Source organism: Arvicola amphibius, chromosome X, assembly GCF_903992535.2.
Source record: "Arvicola amphibius chromosome X, mArvAmp1.2, whole genome shotgun sequence".
NCBI classification, from domain to species: domain Eukaryota; kingdom Metazoa; phylum Chordata; class Mammalia; order Rodentia; family Cricetidae; genus Arvicola; species Arvicola amphibius.
This window is the reverse complement of record NC_052065.1, coordinates 32,470,737-32,489,774: the sequence shown is the minus strand read 5'-3', so window position 1 is coordinate 32,489,774 and position 19,038 is coordinate 32,470,737. Positions and strand designations below refer to the sequence as shown.

The 19,038-nt window shown below is 37.9% G+C and overlaps 1 protein-coding gene across 1 annotated transcript; it reads right to left on the bottom strand.

Annotated features, from left to right (window-relative positions):
• Positions 1-6,221: 6,221 nt before the first annotated feature.
• Positions 6,222-6,754, bottom strand: LOC119805375 (c-Myc-binding protein-like). Its single transcript, XM_038317333.1, is given in 2 exon segments — positions 6,222-6,459; positions 6,461-6,754. Coding segments are annotated over 2 exon segments (312 nt in total). The 5' UTR covers positions 6,710-6,754; the 3' UTR covers positions 6,222-6,396.
• Positions 6,755-19,038: the final 12,284 nt, after the last annotated feature.

The following is a 19,038-nucleotide window of genomic DNA, read 5'->3' as shown; positions in this document are numbered from 1 at the left end:
GTTCAACTATGTTTATAGCAGCACTATTTGTAATAGCCAGAACCTGGAAACAACCTAAGTGCCCCTCAATACAAGAATGGATAAAGAAGGTGTGGCACATATACACTTTAGAGTACTACTTAGCGGTAAAAAAAAAAAAAAAACAAAAAAAACAATGACATCTTGAATTTTGCATGCAAATGGATGGAAATAGAAAACACCATCCTGAGTGAGGTAACCCAGATCCAAAAAGAGGAATATGGTATGTACTCACTCATAAGTGGATTCTAGCCATAAATAAAGGACATAGAGCCTATAATTCATGGTCCTAGAGAAGCTAAATAAGAACGTGAACTCAAAGAAAAGCATATTGTTATCTTCCTGGATATTGGATATTGACAAAATTGCTGGCAGCGGTTGGGAGCACGAGGGTGGGAGTAAGGTGGGGATTAGGGGAGATGGGGGAGACAAGGGAGAAAGACAGGATTGGGAGAGCTTGAGGGAATGGGATGGTTGAGATGGAGGAGGGGGGATATCAGAGCAGGGAAGTAAATATCTTAATTATGGGACCCATTTTAGGGTTGGCAAGAGACTTGACTCTAGAGGGGTTTCCAGGTATCCAAGGAGATGTCTCCAGCTAGTTCCTTGTGCAGCAGAGGAAAGGGGGCCTGAACTGGCCTTGTCCTATAGCCACACTGACGATTATCTTGCATATCACCATAGAACCTTCATCTGGTGATGGATGGAGATAGAGACAGATACCCACATTGGAGCACTGGACTGAGCTCCCAAGGTCCTAATGAGGAGCAGAAGGAGGGAGAACATGAGCAAGGAAGTCAGGACCGTGAGGTGTGCGTTCACCCACTGAGACAGTGGGACAGATCTAACGGGAGATCTCCAAGGCCAGTTGGAATGGGACTGATGGTGCATGTAGTCAAACCGGACTCTTTGAATGTGGCTGATGGTGGAGGCTGACTGAGAAGCCAAGGACAATGGTGCTGGGCTTTGATTCTACTGCATGGACGGGCTCTGTGTGAGCCTTGTCAGTTTGGATGCTCACCTTCCTGGACCTGAGGGGAGTTTGAGGACCTTGGACTTCCCATAGTGTAGGGAACCCTGACTGCTCTTTGGCCTAGAGAGGGAGGGTGTGGGGATGTGGGTGGAGGGGAGGAGAGGGAAGTGGGAAGAGGGGAGGAGATGAAAATTTTTAATAAAAAAATTAAAAAAAAGATTGCCGGGAAAAAGTTTGGAGCATGGGGGTGGTGGTGGGGGAAGGGCAGAGGGGGAGAGAGAAGGGAAAGGGGAAAGACTGGAAGTGCTTGGGGGAGTGGGAGGGTGGAGATGGAGGAAGGGCAGATATAGGAGCAGGGAAGAAGATATCTACATTAAGGGAGCCATTTTAGGGTTGGCAAGAGACTTGGCTCTAGAGGGGACCCCAGGTGTCCATGGGGATGTCCCCAGCTAGGTCTTTGGGCAGCAGAGGAGAGGGTGCCTGAACTGGCCTTGCCCCACTATCACACTGATGATTATCTCGAATATCACTATAGAGTCTTCGTCCAGTGACAAATGGAGATAGAGACAAAGTCCCTCATCAGAGCAACAAACTGAGCCCTCAAGGTCCAGTTGAAGAGCAGAAGGAGGGAGAAGATGAGCAAGGAAGTCTGGACCACGAGGGGTTGGTCCACCCAATGAGACAATGTGCCTGTTCTAATGGGAGCTCACCAAGTCCAGCTGGACCAGGACTGAATGAGCATGTGATAAAACCAGACTCTCTGAATGTGGCTGAAAATGGGGGCTGACTGAGAAGCCATTGATAAAGGCACTGGGACTTGTTTCTACTGCATGTACTGGCTTTTGGGGACCCTAGTCTATTTGGATGCAAAGCTTCCTAGGCCTGGATGTGGAGGGGGGCCTTGGTCTTTCCACAAGGCAGGGTTCCCTGCCGTCTCTTAAGGAGGGAGAGGGAGGGAGGAGGGTTAGTGGGGGACCAGGATGGGAATGGGAGGAGTGGAAGAAGTATAAATTTTTGAATGGAAAAATAAATTTTTTAAAATTCCATTATTTTCAACATTCAGCCATTAAATATTCTTAGAATCAAGAAAAAAAAAGAATCAATGAGACAAAGAGTTGGTTTTTCGAGAAAATCAACAAAACAGACAAATCTTTATCCAAACCAGTTAAAAGGCAGAGAGAGAATATACAAATTAACAAAATCAGAAATGAAAAGGGGACATAACAACAGACACAGAGGAAATCGAGAGAATCATTAGGTTTATTTTGAAAAATCTGTAGTTCACAAAATTGGAACACTTAAAGGCAATAAATAATTTTCTGGATAAATATCACTTACCAAAATTAAATCAAGACCAGATAAGCAAATTAAATAGGCCTATAACTGCTAAAGAAATAGAAACCGTCATCAAAAGTCTCCTAAACCCCCCCAAAAAGCAAAAAAAAAAAAAAACTCAAAAAACAAAACAAAAAGAACCACAGGACTAGATGGTTTCAGTGCAGAGTTCTACAAAATTTTCAAAGAAGTATATCAATACTCCTCAATTTCTTCCATCCTGAAAGAGAAGGAACAGTGCCAAACTCTTTTTATGAGGCTATAATTACCCTGATACTCAAACCAGACAAAAACATTACTAAGGAAGAGAATTACAGACCAATCTCACTCATAAACATTGATGCAAAAATACTCAATAAAATACTAGCAAGCTGAATCCAAGAACACATAAAAAATCATCTACCATGACCAAATATGTTTCATTCCAGAGATGCAGGGATGGTTCAATGTATAAAAAACTGCAAATGTAATCCACCATATAAACAAACTGAAAAAAAACCCACATGATCATCTCATTAGATGGTGAAAAAAACCTTCAACAAAACACAACATCCTTTCATCATAAACGTCTTGAAGAGAGCAAGTATACAAGGAATACACTTAAGCATACTAAAGGCAATATACAGCAAGACAACAGCCAATATCAAACTAAATGAAGAGAAATTCAAAGTGATCTTACTGAAATCAGGAATAAGACAAGGTTGTCCACTCTCTCTGTATCTATTCAATATAATACTTGAGCTTCTATCTAGAGAAATAAGACAGCAAAAGAAGATCAAGGAAATACAAATCAGAAAAGAAGTCAAACTCTCACTATTTGCTGATGATATGATAGTTTACATAAGTGACCCTAATAATTCTACCAAGTAAATTCTACAACACATGAACACCTTCAGTAATGTAGTAGGATACAAGATTAACTAAAAAAAAATCAGTAGCCTTACGTTACACAAATGATAAATGAGCTCAGGATAAAATCAGACAAGCATCACCTTTCACAATAGCCACAAATAGCATAAAATATCTTGGAGTAACTCCAACCAAACAAATGGAAGACCTGTATGACTAGAACTTTAAATGTTTGAAGAAAGAAAATGAAGAAGACACCAGAAAATGGAAAGATCTCCCACACTCTTAGGTAGGTAGGATTAACATAGTAAAAATGGCAATCTTAGCAAAAGCAATCTATAGATTCAATGCAATGCCCATCAAAATCCCAGCATAATTTTTCACAGGCCTCAAAAGACAATATCTAACTTCATATGGAAAAGCAAAAAACTAAGGATAGCAAAAACAATCCTGTACAATAGGGGAACTTTGGGAGGCATCACAATTCCTGACTTCAACCTCTTCTATAGAGCTGCAGTACTGAAAACAGCTTGGTTTTGGCATAAGAACAGACAGGAGGACCAATGGAACTGAATCAAAGACCCGAATATCAGTCCACACACCTATGAACATCTGATTTTTGACAAAGAAGTAGAAAATATAAAATGGAAAAAAGAAAGCATATTCAACAAATGGTGCTGCCATAACTGGACATCAACATATAGAAGAATGAAAATAGATCCATATCTATAGCCATGCACAAAACTCAAGTCCAAATGAATCAAACACCTCAATATAAAGCCTGTCACACTGAACCTTATAGAAGAGAAAGTGGGAAGTACACTTGAACAGGATACCACTTCCTTTATATAACCCCAGTAGCACAGACACTGAGAGAAATATTTAATAAGTGGGAACTCCTGCTACTGAGAACCTTCTGTATTGAAAAGGACATGGTCAACAGGACAAAATGACAGCCTACAAAATGGGAAAAGATCTTCACCAAACCCACATCAGACAGGGGCCTAATCTCCAAAATAAACAGAGAACTCGAGAAATTGGTCATCAGAAAAACAAATAATCTAATAAAAAATGGCATGGCATCCAGACCTAAACAGAGAACTCTCAACAGATGAATCTAAAATGGCTGATAGACCCTTAAGGAAATGCTCAACATCCTTAGTTATCGGAGAAATGCAAATCAAAACAACTCTGAGATTCCATCTTACACCTGTAAGAATGGTCAAGATCAAAACAACAGATGACAACCTATGCTGGAGAGGATGTGGGGTAAAGGAAACATTCCTGCATTGCTGATGGGAGTGCAAACTGATACAGCCCCTTTGGATATCAGTATGGCAATTTCTCAGAAAATTAGGAAACAACCTTCCTCAAGGCCCAGTAATACCACTTTTGGGTATATACTCAAAGGATGCTTGTGTAACAAAGATATGTGCTCAACTATGTTCATAGCAGCATTATTTGTCATGCCCAGAACCTGGAAACAATCTTTTGTAAATCTCATATTGGGTTAACATATATGCCTGAGCAAGCATATGTGAAATAGGATTCACAGTTCAAGGAATGATATAGCTAGGTCATATGATAGATTTGTTTTTAAACTTTTAGAAATTTTCCATGAGGATTTCCAGAGTGGCTACAACAGTTGACAATTCCACCAGCAGCGAATGAAAGTTTCATTGCCCCCCACATCCTCTTTTTTGATCTTTGCCATTGTGACTAGGATAAGATGAAATCTTAGAGTTATTTTGATTTGTATTTCTCTAATTGCTAGATATGATGAACAATTTTTGAGATATCTCTTAACCAATATTTTTTGTCATTTGAGAAACTTTTTTGTTATGACCCAGACACATTTTTTCTTTCTTTCTTCCTGAATTTATTTCTATTTAGTTAGTTTTTTAAAAAAAATTTCTTTGCCTTCTTTACTCCAGCACATCTTATACTCAGGTCAAATTGTAGGTCAAAGGGTTTGTGGCTGGGTTGGTGTCCCAATCCCTTCACTTGAACTTTTTCCTGGTTACAGGGGATGGCTAGTTCAGGCTCCATAGGCCCCATTGCTAGGAGTCTTAGCTAAGGGCACCCTCACAGATTCCAGGGAGTTCCATTACACCAGGTTACTAGCACATGGCAGAGAACCCTACATTCCAGTTTTCTCTCTCAATACTCTCTCCCTCCACCCTCCCCAAACATGATCCCTGTTGTGAGATATTTGCACACTGTGTTACAATGTATTGCTATGTAATACATTGTAATAAAAAGCTGAATGGCCAATAGGTAGGCAGGAGGTACAAGTGAGACTTCTAAGCAGGAAAAGAACTCTGGGGAAAAAATGCAGAGACACCAGCCAGACATGGAGGAAGCAACATGTACAGAGAGATGAGGTAATGAGTTACATGACAGAATGAAGATTAAAATAAATGAGTTAATTTAAGTTATAAAAGCTAGCAAAGCAAGCCTAAACTGAAATTGAACTTTCATAATAAGTGATGAGTCTCTGTGTTGTTATTTGGAAGCTAGCTGGCAGGATAGAGGAAGACTCACTACAGATTCCTCCTGTTCTCATCCCCACCTTGTCCAGATCCTTCTCTTCTTCCCTTAGTCTATTATATTTCCCCTTCACAGTGAAATTCATGCCTTCCTTCTTGAGCTCTCCTTGTAACCTTGACTTTTGGGGTCTGTAGATAGTAGAATGGTTGTCCTTTACTTTACAACCAATATCTTCACTTATAAGTGAGTATATTCCATGTTTGTCTTTCTTGGCTGGGTTCCTTCACTTGGAATAGTTTTGTCTACTTCCATCCATTTGCCTGAAAATTTTCTGATGTCATTGTTTTTAACAGCTGAATAATACTGCATTGTGTAAATGAGCCACCTTTCCTTTATCCATTCTTCAGTAGAGGAACATTTAGGTTGCTCTTTCTGGCAATTATCAATAAAACTGCTATGAACATAGTTGAGCAAATGTCCTTGTGATAGAATCCTAGCCCTACTTTTGAATGGGTCATTTTTTAATTTCTTTTTTAACACTATTTTTTTTTGAAAGTTATATTGAGTTTTTATTGGTGATTCTATGTATATGTGTTTATAACATTAAAGTGTGATGAGTGGATTTTACATATTAAAAGTTTATAGCATCTTTTCAGGAAAGATTATATACTATACAAGCTATTCAAGTGATACAAAACCAGTTTTCAGTGTCTTTTCAACTGAGAAGAATCCTATTCAGCACGCTTCTCCTCCTGAGGTGGCTCATACTGAGCAAGCTTTGCTTTCAGTTTTTTTATTTTCTTCTACAGTAGCTTCATATTTCTCTTTCATTTCTGCCAATTCTAGGCGAAGCAGCTCTATTTCTGGGCTTTCCGGGGTAGCAGCTCCTAAGTGATGCTTTAAAAAATCCAGAGCACTGGTGGGCTTCTCTGGCTCTTCATATAAGGCTACCAACACTTTCGTCAGCGTGTCCAGCACCCCCGACTTCTCCAAGTACCTCCGGAACTGCTCGCGCTTCGAGTCGGCGGCTTTGTAATGGGCCATAGTGACAGCCACAGCGGCGTAGCTGGCGCCGGAGTCACGGGCTGGCGGGCTTTAACACTATTTTTATTCATCTATTTATTTCACATCCTGGCCTCAGCCTTCCCCACTCTGACCTCATCTTCTTCTCCTAGTCCTTATCCCTTATTCCCCCTCACCAAACCCCCTCTTCTTCACTTCTATGAAATGGTCTCTTATGAGCATTAATAAAACATAACATATCACTTTGCAGTAAGACTAAGCACCTCCCCATGTATTTGTAGTAAGACTAAGCTGAACAAGGTGACCTAGTATGAGAAGTGGGTTCCAAAAGTCAGATAAAGAGTGAAAGACTATATTTCTGGATATTAATCCTCTGTCAGGTATATAGCTGGCAAAAATTCTCTCCTACTCAATGGGTTTCCTCTTTACATGATTGTTTTTTTAGCTGTACATAATCTTTTTAGTTTTATGAAGTCCTACTTGTCAATGTGATGGCATTAATTCTTTTTTTTAGACAGAACTCATTGGATTTATTGGGTTATTAAAAATAAAACAAGGGGACATAATGTTGGAATTGGGACATATTGGGAGAAATCCAGTGGGAAGTAGCAATGTGGTCATGGGAGATAAATTTAATATTTCACAAAATCAAGCTAAAAAATTCTGAATGAAAAAAAAATCAACAAAACAAATTGTGAGCCTGTGTGGGATATTCAGATTTAGAATGCAATATGAGCTAGGTGATGATGGAATTTACAAATATTGTGGTCTCGTCTTGAATGTGTACATTTTAAGCAAGAGGAAATGAAACTTTTGACAGCTCAAGTCTACCTCAAAATGAGGAAATAATAGTGACAGTGTCCAGGTCAGTTGTGGCTAAGGGATACGATGGAAATCCTCTCTTTCTGTGATGCACTGGAGGAGGTCCATGTGTCAGTTTTCCCCACTTCAGCTACTCCCTTTTCTTCTTCTTTCCAGATTTAGCAAACCTCTGGCAGCAAAGGAGACAGCACTTTGTGATGACAAACACCACAGTCACCACACAGGCAAGCAGGAATCCAAGCACGTCCAGAGAGTGGTACTGGAACCAGGTGAGGTCATGCGCTGGATGGCATTAATTCTTAGGCAAATGGAATACTATTCAGAAAGTCTATTCCCACACCTATTTTATGTAAGGTAGTGTCTTTTTTTCTCTATCACTTTGAATGTTTAGATCTTTGATTGATTTGGAATTAGCTTTTGTGCAAGGTGATAGACATGTGTCTAATTTCATTTTCCTGCGTGTGGACATCTAGTTTTCCCATTACTGTTTGTTGAAGTGGCGAATATTAAATGAATGAAGTTACATGTATTCTTATTTGGGTATTTGTCTTTGGTCAATTGGTCTGCATATCTGTTCTGTGTCAGTACCATACTGTTTCTTGTTACTATGGCTCTGCAGTACATTTTAAGATCAGAAGGGTAGTTCTTCTAGTATTTTTCTTGTTTTTTCAGGATTGTTTTGTAGTTTCAGGTCTTTTGTAGTTTCCTATGAACTTTAGTGTAAATGGAGACTGCTCTTTCATTTCCGGCCACCCAGACCTGAGTAATCACACAGAAAGTATATTACTTACAGCACTGTTTGACCTATTAGCTCAAAATTCTTATTCAGTAACTCTTAATTCTTAAATTAACCCATTTCTATTAATCTGTATATCACCACGAGGCTGTGGCCTACCAGAAAGATTCGGGGCATTCTTTCTCCTTTGGCAGCTACATAGCATCTCCCTGACTCCACCTACTTTCTATTTATATCTCTTCCAGGCTGACTATATTCTGCCCTGCCATAGGTCAAAGCAGATTCTTTATTAACCAATGTTAATAAAACATATTCACAGTATACATAGGGAAATTCCGCATCATCTCCTTTTTTATGTCTAAATAAAAATGAAGGTTTTAACTTTAACATAGAAAGATTACATACAACAAAACAGGTATCAACCAAGAATTGAAGTTACAATACTTATATATATTTTATATTTTATCATAAATAAGGAAAACTATAATTATAAATTCCTTTTCTTCAACTCCATCAAAGACCCGAGAAGATTTATAGGGTCATTGAAGTTAAGCTCAGATTTTAAAGAAAAGCTTGTGAATGTAAACAATGTTTATCTGTGTCAGATATCCCATAGAGAACCCTTGAGAATGCAGGGCTTGGAGCTGTGAAGAAAAAACATAAAGCTAAAATGCCCAGTTCCCACAATCATTAAGTCCCAAAGGAAATCACACAGAGGTCTACATAAGTTATAAAATGATTGGCCCATTAGCTCAGGCTTCTTATTAACTTTCATAACTTATATTAGCCCATTATTCTAGTATATGTTAGTCACATGCCTTTTCCAGTGGGGCAGGTCATACTTCTTTCTTTGTTGTCTGGGCAGGACTTGGGAGGAATGGGCTTCCTCCTTCCCAAAATTCTCCTGTTCTCATTGACCTGCCTCTACTTCCTGTCTGGTTGTCCTGCCTATACTTCCTGCCTAGCTACTGGCCAATCAGTGTTTATTTAAAACATAATTGATGTAATATAGACAATTGTCCCACACCAGATGTCATTAATTTTTTTGTAGTACTCCATTGTGTAAATCTACCACATTTTCCTTATCCATTCTTTGGTCGAGGGGCTTTTGGGCTGTTTATAGGTTCTGGTTATGACAAACAATGCTGCTAAGAACATAGTTGAGCACATGTACTTGTGGTATAATTCCCAAAAGTGGTATTTCTGGGTCTTGAGGAAGGTTATTTTCTGACCTCTGTGGGTCCAGGTGAGAGTCCAGCATAGCCAAGTTTTATACCATATATCAGTGACCATTGTTTAAAATAGTGGTTAAAAAGTCACTGAATCATGAACCATCTGTGCAGAATCCAAATTAATTAAGCTGTATCTTGTCACAAATATTAAAAGATTATATATTTATGCACATCTACAAATATACTCTAGGTTGGTGATAACTTTAACGTGACCTGCAGTGAAAGTCACTGGTGTGAAAGTCTATAGGTAGGCCTAGCTTGTTCTTTACTTAAATACATATAATTAATAGTTTATATGTTTCACATTTCTTTCTATTTTCTTATTTGAATATTTGATCCAGTCACTTTCACTAACTATAGACTTATATTACTTCCTAGAAAGATGTGATGCTCTTTGAAGCCAGACTCTACCTGAGAGGGCTGACTTGATTTGGAACACTGTCCAATGAAAAGAACAAGTCCTGTAGAAACTGAGTGGGGAAAGCTGCAGTTCTGTTGCACTGGGGTTCTGGTTGAGGTACACAAAAGTGAAGTCAAAATTTAACAAAAAGACAATGAAAATGAGAGAGCCATCGGTAAGTTACACACATTCTTCAAGTATTGGAAGTAGGTTGTGAAATCATAAGCATTTACATGGGGGAGATTCAACAGGATTTAAAGTTGAAGGCAAGGCACACTTAAAAGCCACCTTCACTGTGCCCTACTGGGATAAGAAAAAGATAAACACACTTGGGTCTTTGTATCTGTGGGTTTCACACAGCTGTGGATTCAACCAACTGTGGATTAAAAATACACACTGATTGATTGACTGATTGATTGATTGATTGTAGTGCTGAATATTGAACCCTGAGTCTATAGATGACAGATAGGTACTCAATAATGAGACTATATCCCTAGTTCCTGAAAATGTTATTATAAAAATTGCACCACAATTAAATGTGTAGTGACATTTTAAAAACTTATACTTGTCATTATAAGTAATGTAGAGGTACTTTAGGGTATTTTAGAGGTTGCATATAGATTCTATAAAAATGTCATACTATTTTGGACAAGAAACTTGAGTATCCATATGTAATACTTGTTTCTAAAGCCTTCACAGATACCCAAGAACAAATCTAACAAAAAATTTGTAATCAGAATATTGAAAATTTAGCAATAAGAAAACCATCCAATCAAAACATGAGCAAAATATTTAATAAATTCTTTACCAAAGATGATATATGTGTTTTGATGCTGGTGATTGAACCTACAGCCTCTTGCATCCTAGGCAAGTTTCCTCTCTCTGAGCTATATTCATAGCCTTAAAATAATATATGAATTGTAAATAAGAATGTGGAAATATAGTCAATATCAAAAGTCATCAGGAAATGCAATTTAAAATTATAAATTGTCATATGGCAAAAGGTCACTATTTAGTGTTAAAGGGCCCAGTTGAAACAATAATATAAATATACAACACCATAGAAGCTAAATATATAAAATAAATATATAAATATATAAATATATAAAATAAATATGACTGGCCATGAAAAAATGGAAAGCAATATGGCAGTAGTGAGGGACTTGGATACTCAGTTTCACCAGTGGACAGGTAAAACCAGACAGAACCTGCACAAGAAAGTAATACACTTGAACTACACTTTGGAACAAATGTGCCTGACATATGTATGTAGAGCTTCCCATTTTAGAGTAGCAGATTATCCACTCTCCTTATGCACACATAGTACATTTACTGGGTGAGAGGCAAGCATTGTCAGGTATTGACCTTGTAATGGTGATTTGGGTAGGATCAACTGAGAAACCTTCCAACAAATTCTCTGACAGATCCAGAAGATCTGTGTTGGACCTTCAGCATGGATATTTTTTATAAGTGCTTTTAGATAGCTGAGTATGGTGTCTTATAATCTGGACTGTCTTATAATTATTACTATTATAATTATAATATAATGTTGATTTCATATACATACAAAGAAATTGTTTTTTTAATCAGATATGAGTATCAAATATGGCTTCATGTCTTATTAGCTATATAATCTTGTATGTGGCAAAATTTTCAAGCCCACCAGCCAGCTCCCAAATAACCACACAGAGACTTATTACTAATTATAAATAATCAGTCAGTGGCTTGTTACTAACTAGATCTTACAACTTAAATGAACCCATATATTTTTTAAATCTATACTACAACATGGCTTGATACCTTTTTTTGGCATGGCAAGTTCATCTTGCTTCTCTATGAGTCTCCTAGCAACACCAGTCTTGTTCATCTTAGCAAACTCTCTACCTGTCCTCAAGTCCAGCCTAACCTCTTCTGGCCTAGCTATTGGCCATTTAGCTTTTTATTAAACCAATGGGAGCAACACATCTGCACAGTGTACAAAAAGATTGTTCTACAATACTTGACAATTTTATTTTCCCCTAAATCACAGTTCTCTAATCTTTATAATGTGATTCATAATACTCACTTCATGGCATTAAATGAGGTAGTACTTACAGAGTTGCTTCTAGGGTGTGTAGGAGCCTTGGATCCCTCATGTGTATGTGTTTGTGAATGCGTGTCCATGTGTGTACATGTGTGTGCACCTTGTGTATATAAATGATCTGATTTTAAAAGTGTACTGCAAAGGTATGTTGGTGCATGGACTGTGACCATAGCTCAGTGGTCAAGCACTTGCTTAGTATGTGCGAAACCCTGGATCTGTTCCCTTGCACTGAACTGCAATCAGTCAACGAACAGATAAACAAAATAAAACACTTAAAATGGTACTCATTCCTATGAAGCAGTGATTCATTGAAGAAACTTTATAATAATGCTTAAGAAGAAGGTACTTATGTATTTGTTTCATGTTTAATTGATACAAATGAACTTTTCATAGTGTTTAAGTACTGCTTTTTCTTGCCCAGAGGCCACTCTTTATGCTCTTTATGTATGTTCCTTATTAACTTTCCTGAACAACTTTCTACTCCCCACAATCAATATGTACACATGCTGTGGCTCTTTGAAACCTATTTGAATTGGAATGATGCATAGCTTCTTGTTATTGGAGGTTCCCAACACAATGTGTTTAGTTCGATCACTACTTATGAGACTTCTTCATGCAGGCAACACCTGTGAGTTCTGAATTTCAATTGGTCCCATAGACACTGATGTTATATTTGTTCTTTTTTGTGGACACAAACACATGTCTCAAGATATGTGGGAAAATGTAAGCACAGCATAAAGGTGAAGCAACACAGTGTAAGCCAAGATTTCTTTGAACTCTTACAGCTTTATTCCTCCATTTTTCTAGCAGTGTGATGTCTTTGAATTTTGGCCACATCCCTTTCTTTCTTCCATGCATTAATGGAATATAGAATGATGAACATGGATTTTTGTAGGCTGATTGGGAACAGTGGTACTATTCATGCAAAGAATATACACCACCTGTTCTGCATTCCTTAAGACTTCCAAGAAGATTATTTTAGTACTAGAGCACAGGCCTAGCATGCATGAAGCCCTGGGTTCCGTAGCCAACTCTGGGAAAAAGAGAAGATAATACAATGTTAGCATATTGATATATTGAAAGTAAGAAAAGATAAGGATCAGAAATGCCCTTTGGCATTACAGAGCAGCAGGCTAAAATGTCCTTAGAGAACATAAAATGACTGCCTGACACAGCACAAAACCTTTGGAGAACTTTTGGTGACTACTTTTTGATAACTTTGAGAATGTTCACAGACTAAAGTGTATCTGTCACTATAAATGGGAGGTCACACTGTGATAAGAACACAGATGGGTAAGAGCCAATGCACAAGCTCATGTAGAGTTCAAGGCCACATGTTAGCTGTATCCCTAGAATTCTGAACTTGTCAGAACCATTGTGGTGGTCCACTCCTGCTACTGAAGGTTCACAACTTATGAGACTTTACCATGCATAAGGCACCTGTGAATACTAGCTTCCAATTGCTGTGTTAGAAGTTATTACTGTATTTTTAAAAATATGAAAAATTTTACAGACCCTCAGAAATGATTTACTTACTAGGCATCTAATAGAACTTGAAGCCAAGTTGTGAGATCCCAAGACAGTCTCAAGGCACAAATCCCAATATTATCTTCAACTGGTGTGCTGGGTAAACAGAGACTAATGGAGAGAATCTGCGGCTAGGTATCACGTAGGTCCTAGTTCAGGCTCAGGTTTCTCTGTTCAGAATGTACTTCCATCTCTGAATGGTCCCAGTTACAAGAGTGAGACTTTAAGAGAATTTAGTGCAGAAATGCAATCCAAAACATGGGACCTTCTGAAATGATCTGCTTCTCTAGGACAGTAACGAATAAATACCTGATGATTGCATTTAGGGATCACATAGATAATGCAAGATTTTCTTTCCATTTCAAGGTTACTTACTAAATCACACCCACAAATGTGCTTGCCTGGAAAAAGTGTCATATTTACCAATCCCAGAGATGAGCTCCTGATTGCCTAGTGAGGCATTATTCATTTGAATACACTATAGAACTTTATAGAAACTATATATACATATATGTGTATACACATATAAAATTAGAATATCAATTTATAAATTTATAAGAGAAAAACATCATTTCATTGACTCACATTGTTATTATATTATTGGTAATTCTACAGGAACTCAGAATTGCTGTTGGATGAATTTGGACAAAAGAAGTAGTGGAGGAAGTGGGCTTTGTTCCAAATGGTACTATCTAGAACCCAGTATGATTTTCTCTGGTGCAGAATGAACTACTTAAGTTGTCCATATGTACAGGTCATCTCTCAGGTTCTCTTTACTGCAAATAGAACTGGAAATTCATGAACAGGAATCTGGGTGGTATACTGAGCATGAGCACAAAAGGTTTCATTAGGAAGATTACTCAACTGCTACTGCATTTGGTACCCAGAAGAGAGGTCCAGGGGTGTTTCATAGAAGGAATAATGCACGGGGTGAGGGATATTTTCAACTCTGTCTTTAAGAAAAGGATCAATTCCTTCCATCAGGGATCCAAAATGTCACATTTATGATAACAGAATAGCGTCTAGCAAAGAAGGTGAAGGTACTGACTGAATAGTGTTCCAAAGAGTCAGAGAGAAATAGTAACAAATCAATAAATGAATGAAGAACAGGAGCTTTAGCATATGTAGTCACCCTAGGGTAATTAGCAAAATTAAAAACCCATATTTTGTATAGTTTTTTGCCTGGAGGACTTCTTTATAAAATATGCATGTAAACACATTTTTAAAATTATTGTTGAGAAGCTTTATTTAATGAAAGAGCAGATACTCGAGCTGGCTCTGGGTGACTGAGAACTGAAGGCTAAGGGAGCAGCTGCCGACTGAGTTTTAATGAGCTGTGAAGCAGAATTAGGTGGAGACAGGTAAAAGAGCCTAGAAAATTGCCCATGTAGTCAAGGACTTCCATTTTCGGGAGCAAATTGGATTTACTGCACTTATCCTTAATCGCGCTTTGCTGACCAGATGCTCATTTCGCTTCTTTGCCAAGTCAGTAGTGATGTGACATCTACTGAGAGGAAAGCCAGCTCCCACCTCTCCCTCTGTGAAAGCTGCTTCAGTTTCTCGGCTCTTACACTTCCTTTTGTTAATGTATTTTGACTAGAGGAGGCATTTGAGAAAATATTTTATTCGATTCATCACGTTGTTATATAGTTTTGTTTGATATAATTGTTTAAGTATCTTCTTCAACTGTAAATAAGTTTCTAATATCTAGTGGCATGACACAACATCCCTCACCCTGCATATGCATGGATGTACATATTCACAATAGGACTTGAGATACAGAAAGTGATCAAGATTGTCTCAAATTATCTGAGTGTAAAGAAGACAAATTTAACAAATATGAATCTATAAAGGTGAGAAAGTTTTCTTCACTGTAAGTAGCAATTATCTTCAGTACAATAAATGTAAATTTGACCTGTAAAGCCTTTTATTAGTATGTAGCATTTTGTAGTTATTAAAAATAAAGTAATGAATTATTTGAACAGACAAAAATTATAATCATACTTTTTACTGATATGTTGGCAAAGATTTAATATTGTGGTCACACATTTCTCTCTGAGGAAAATTTACTGCATATTCATCAGTAAATTAGTGGCAACAGAGATGGTTAATCTGATCGTGAAAATAACTATAGTATGTAATTTTGACAATTTGAGGATATTCATTAAATAAGATTCTGCATTTAATACGTTTCATATTCTCAACAACAGCATACTTTCTTTACATTTCTTAATACAACATGTGTGAAGGACTATTTCATGAACATGGTGTTAATGGATATGACATTTAAAATGAAATTCCTTAATCACACATAACCTATAACAAATATCTTAGGACTTTTTATAAATTAAGTACATTTGATTCACCAAAAGGGATTTATTTTGTTATGATTCAAAAATTATTTCAAATTATAGATTTTAAGAAGCAGAGCGTCTAAGAAATGAATAGATAAGCACTGATTTCATACAGGCCACAAGATAAAGGACTAAAATCTCCAAACTTTCTATAACTTGAGTTGGTATTTCATATTGTTTAGTTACTTACTTCCTTGCTTATATTTTTGATAAATAATCCCAGTTTATTTGACTTATCTATTATGAAATAATCATAGTTTCCACAGCAACCACTTTCAATTATCCTTCTTACATGCACTAGCTATTCTTCCATGAAGAGGGGTCATATACTCCTTCGACCTCAGAATCGGAAATGGGACTGTGACTCACTTTTCACTAATAAAATATGGTGGAAATTATGCACAGTGACTTATAAGAAGGCTGTTGCTTCTAAATGCACTGTTTTAGTCAGTGTTCTATTGCTTAGAAGAGATGTCAGAACCAAAGTAAATCTTATAAAAAACATTTAACTGGAGATTGCTATAGTTTCAGAGGTTTAGTCCATAACTGTTATGACAGGAAACATGGAAGGATGCAGGCAGACATGATGCTAAAGTAGAAGCTGAGAGTTCTACATCTGGATCTGCAGGCAGCAGGAAGAGAAAGAGCCTCTGGACCTGGTTTGGGCTTCTGAAACCTCAAAACTCACTCCCAGTAACAGTTTCTTCAACAAGACCACACACCTGCTTCAACAATATTTCCACTTCCTAAACTTTCAGATATATGAGCCTATGAGTCCATTCTTATTCAAATTAACTCATTCCACTCCCTGGCCCCCATACACTTGTAGCCATATCACAATGCAAAAATGCATTCAGTCCAGCTTCAAATGTCCCTATAGTCTATAACATTCCCAACACTGTTTAAAAGTTCAAAGTTCAAAGCCTTTTCTGAGACTCATGGCAAGTTCTAAACTATCAACCCTTGTAAAATCAGAATCCAAAAGCAGATCTCATATTTACAACATATAAGTGCATAGAATATATATTGCCATCCAAAAAAGGAGGAAAAGGGGCACACTAAAGAAATACTGTGGAGCACGATTAATAGAAACTCAGAGACAAATATTGGGGTTGAACTTGAAGGCCAAAAAAGCAAAGCAGCCAGCTATTGGCTCTTACCTTGTCCTCAGTCTGAAAATAGTGATCCTGCCCCCTAAGAAACCTCAGAAAGTGACTGAGACTGATAGCTGTCTCCTGTTTTATAATCATCTCTAGTTCTGGGATTAAGGGCGTGCACCACTACCATCTGGTTTCTATGGCAAGCTAGTGTGGCTACTGGGATTGAAGGTGCGTGTTATTTCTCTGTGTTCTGTAAGACTGGACAGTGTGGTTGTTTTACTTTTCTGATCTTCAGGCAAGCTTCATTTACTAAAAGACAAATGAAATGCCACTAAAATACTGGACCAAATCAAGACCTGAAACTGTCAGGACAAGCTCCTAATTCTGCATCTCTATGTCTTATATCAAAGCACTCTTCAGATCTCCAAGTCTTTTCAGCTTTGTTGACTACAGTACACTTCTTTTTCTTGAGCTGGTTCTATATCCAGCCTGCAGCTTTCCTCAACAGGTACCCCATGGTTCTGGAATCTCCAACATCTTGGGTTTCCTAACACACAATCCAGGCTTCATCTTCACAGCTTCATGCAGTGGCTTCTCTGGGCCTCCATTCAGGGACATCCCTGACAAGTGCCTGGCCTCAGTGGAAGATTCCCCAATTCTTTTCTTTTTATTCTTGAGTCTAAAGCCCTAACCGCATGGCCAAAAAATGCCAAGTTCTGCCTTCTGAGGCTGGACTATGTTCCCCTTGTTCAGGTACAGTTTCACCAGCTTTCTGTTTTCAATGATTTCTTTCAGTGCTTAAGCTTTTCTTTAATTACTTTTCACAAGTTGGAAGCTTAGCTGGATAGGTTCTTGCCTTGAGATTACCATTTCCTTTATTCCATTTAACCTCAGGTTTCTCATTAAACTTTTTATATCCTTGAGTACTAGATTAAGTCCATTATACCTCCAGCTGCTCCTTTTATCCTCAAACTTCATGTTTTATATTCATCTTTATCCAGCTTTCTCCTTTTCTTTACAGATCTGCATAAGAGTGATTGCTAATAACTGTACAACACTTTGAATACTAGGATCTCTTAACATCACCTTTGCCAATGTTATTAATCTAAAACTCTGCAATTTAGCTTTAGGTAGTTTTCTTTTTCTTTCTTTTGTTTTTGATAAGGACAGAAATTAGTCACATTCTTGACCAAAATATCACAAGAACAATTTCTAGGCCATTTACTAATATTCTTCTCCTCTGAAACCTTCTCCTCTTGAGCTGGGTCCTCATAATCTGCATTGTTTCCAGCATTGCTAGTGTGGCCCATTAAGCCATACTTTAAACATTTGACTGCTTTGCTAACTCAAAGTCCAAAGTCTACACTTTGCAACAAGAAGTGTGATCATGTGTGTCACAGCAATATCCCACTCTTGACACCAACTTCTGTCATAGTCAGTGTTCTACTGCTCTGAAGAGACATTATTACCACAGATACTCATTTTTTCTTTTTTTAAAAAATAAATAAATTTATTTATTTATTTATTTCCATTCCAGCCATAGTTTCCCCTCCCTCCTCTCCTTCCAGTCTCTCTCCGCCATCCTTCCTCTGTTCCCACCCCAATCCACTCCTCCTCTGGTTCTGTTTAGGAAAGAGCAGGTCTCCCATGAATATTCAACAAAACATGGCATAGCAAGTTGCAGTAAGACTAAGTACCTCCCCATGTTTTAAACCTGGGCAAAGTGACCCAGTATAAAGAGCAGGATCCAAAAGGCCTGTAAAAAAGTCAGAGACAGCTTTGAGCCAGACTCCCACTGTTAGGAGTCCCACAAAGGACCAAGCTACATAAGTGTAACATATGGGCAAAGTGCCTAGGTCAGCCCCGTGCAAGCTCCTTAGTTATCTGTTCAGTCTCTGTGGGTCCATAAGAGCCCAGGTTAGTTGATTCTGAGTTTTCTTGTGGTTTCCTTGATCCCTCTGACTTCTATAATCCTTTTTTCTCCTCTTCTACAGGATCCCTCAAACTCTGCCTAATGTTTGGCTGTGGGTCTACATCTATTTCTACCAATTGTTGTATGACATCTTTCTGATGACAACTGGGTTAGGCACCAATCT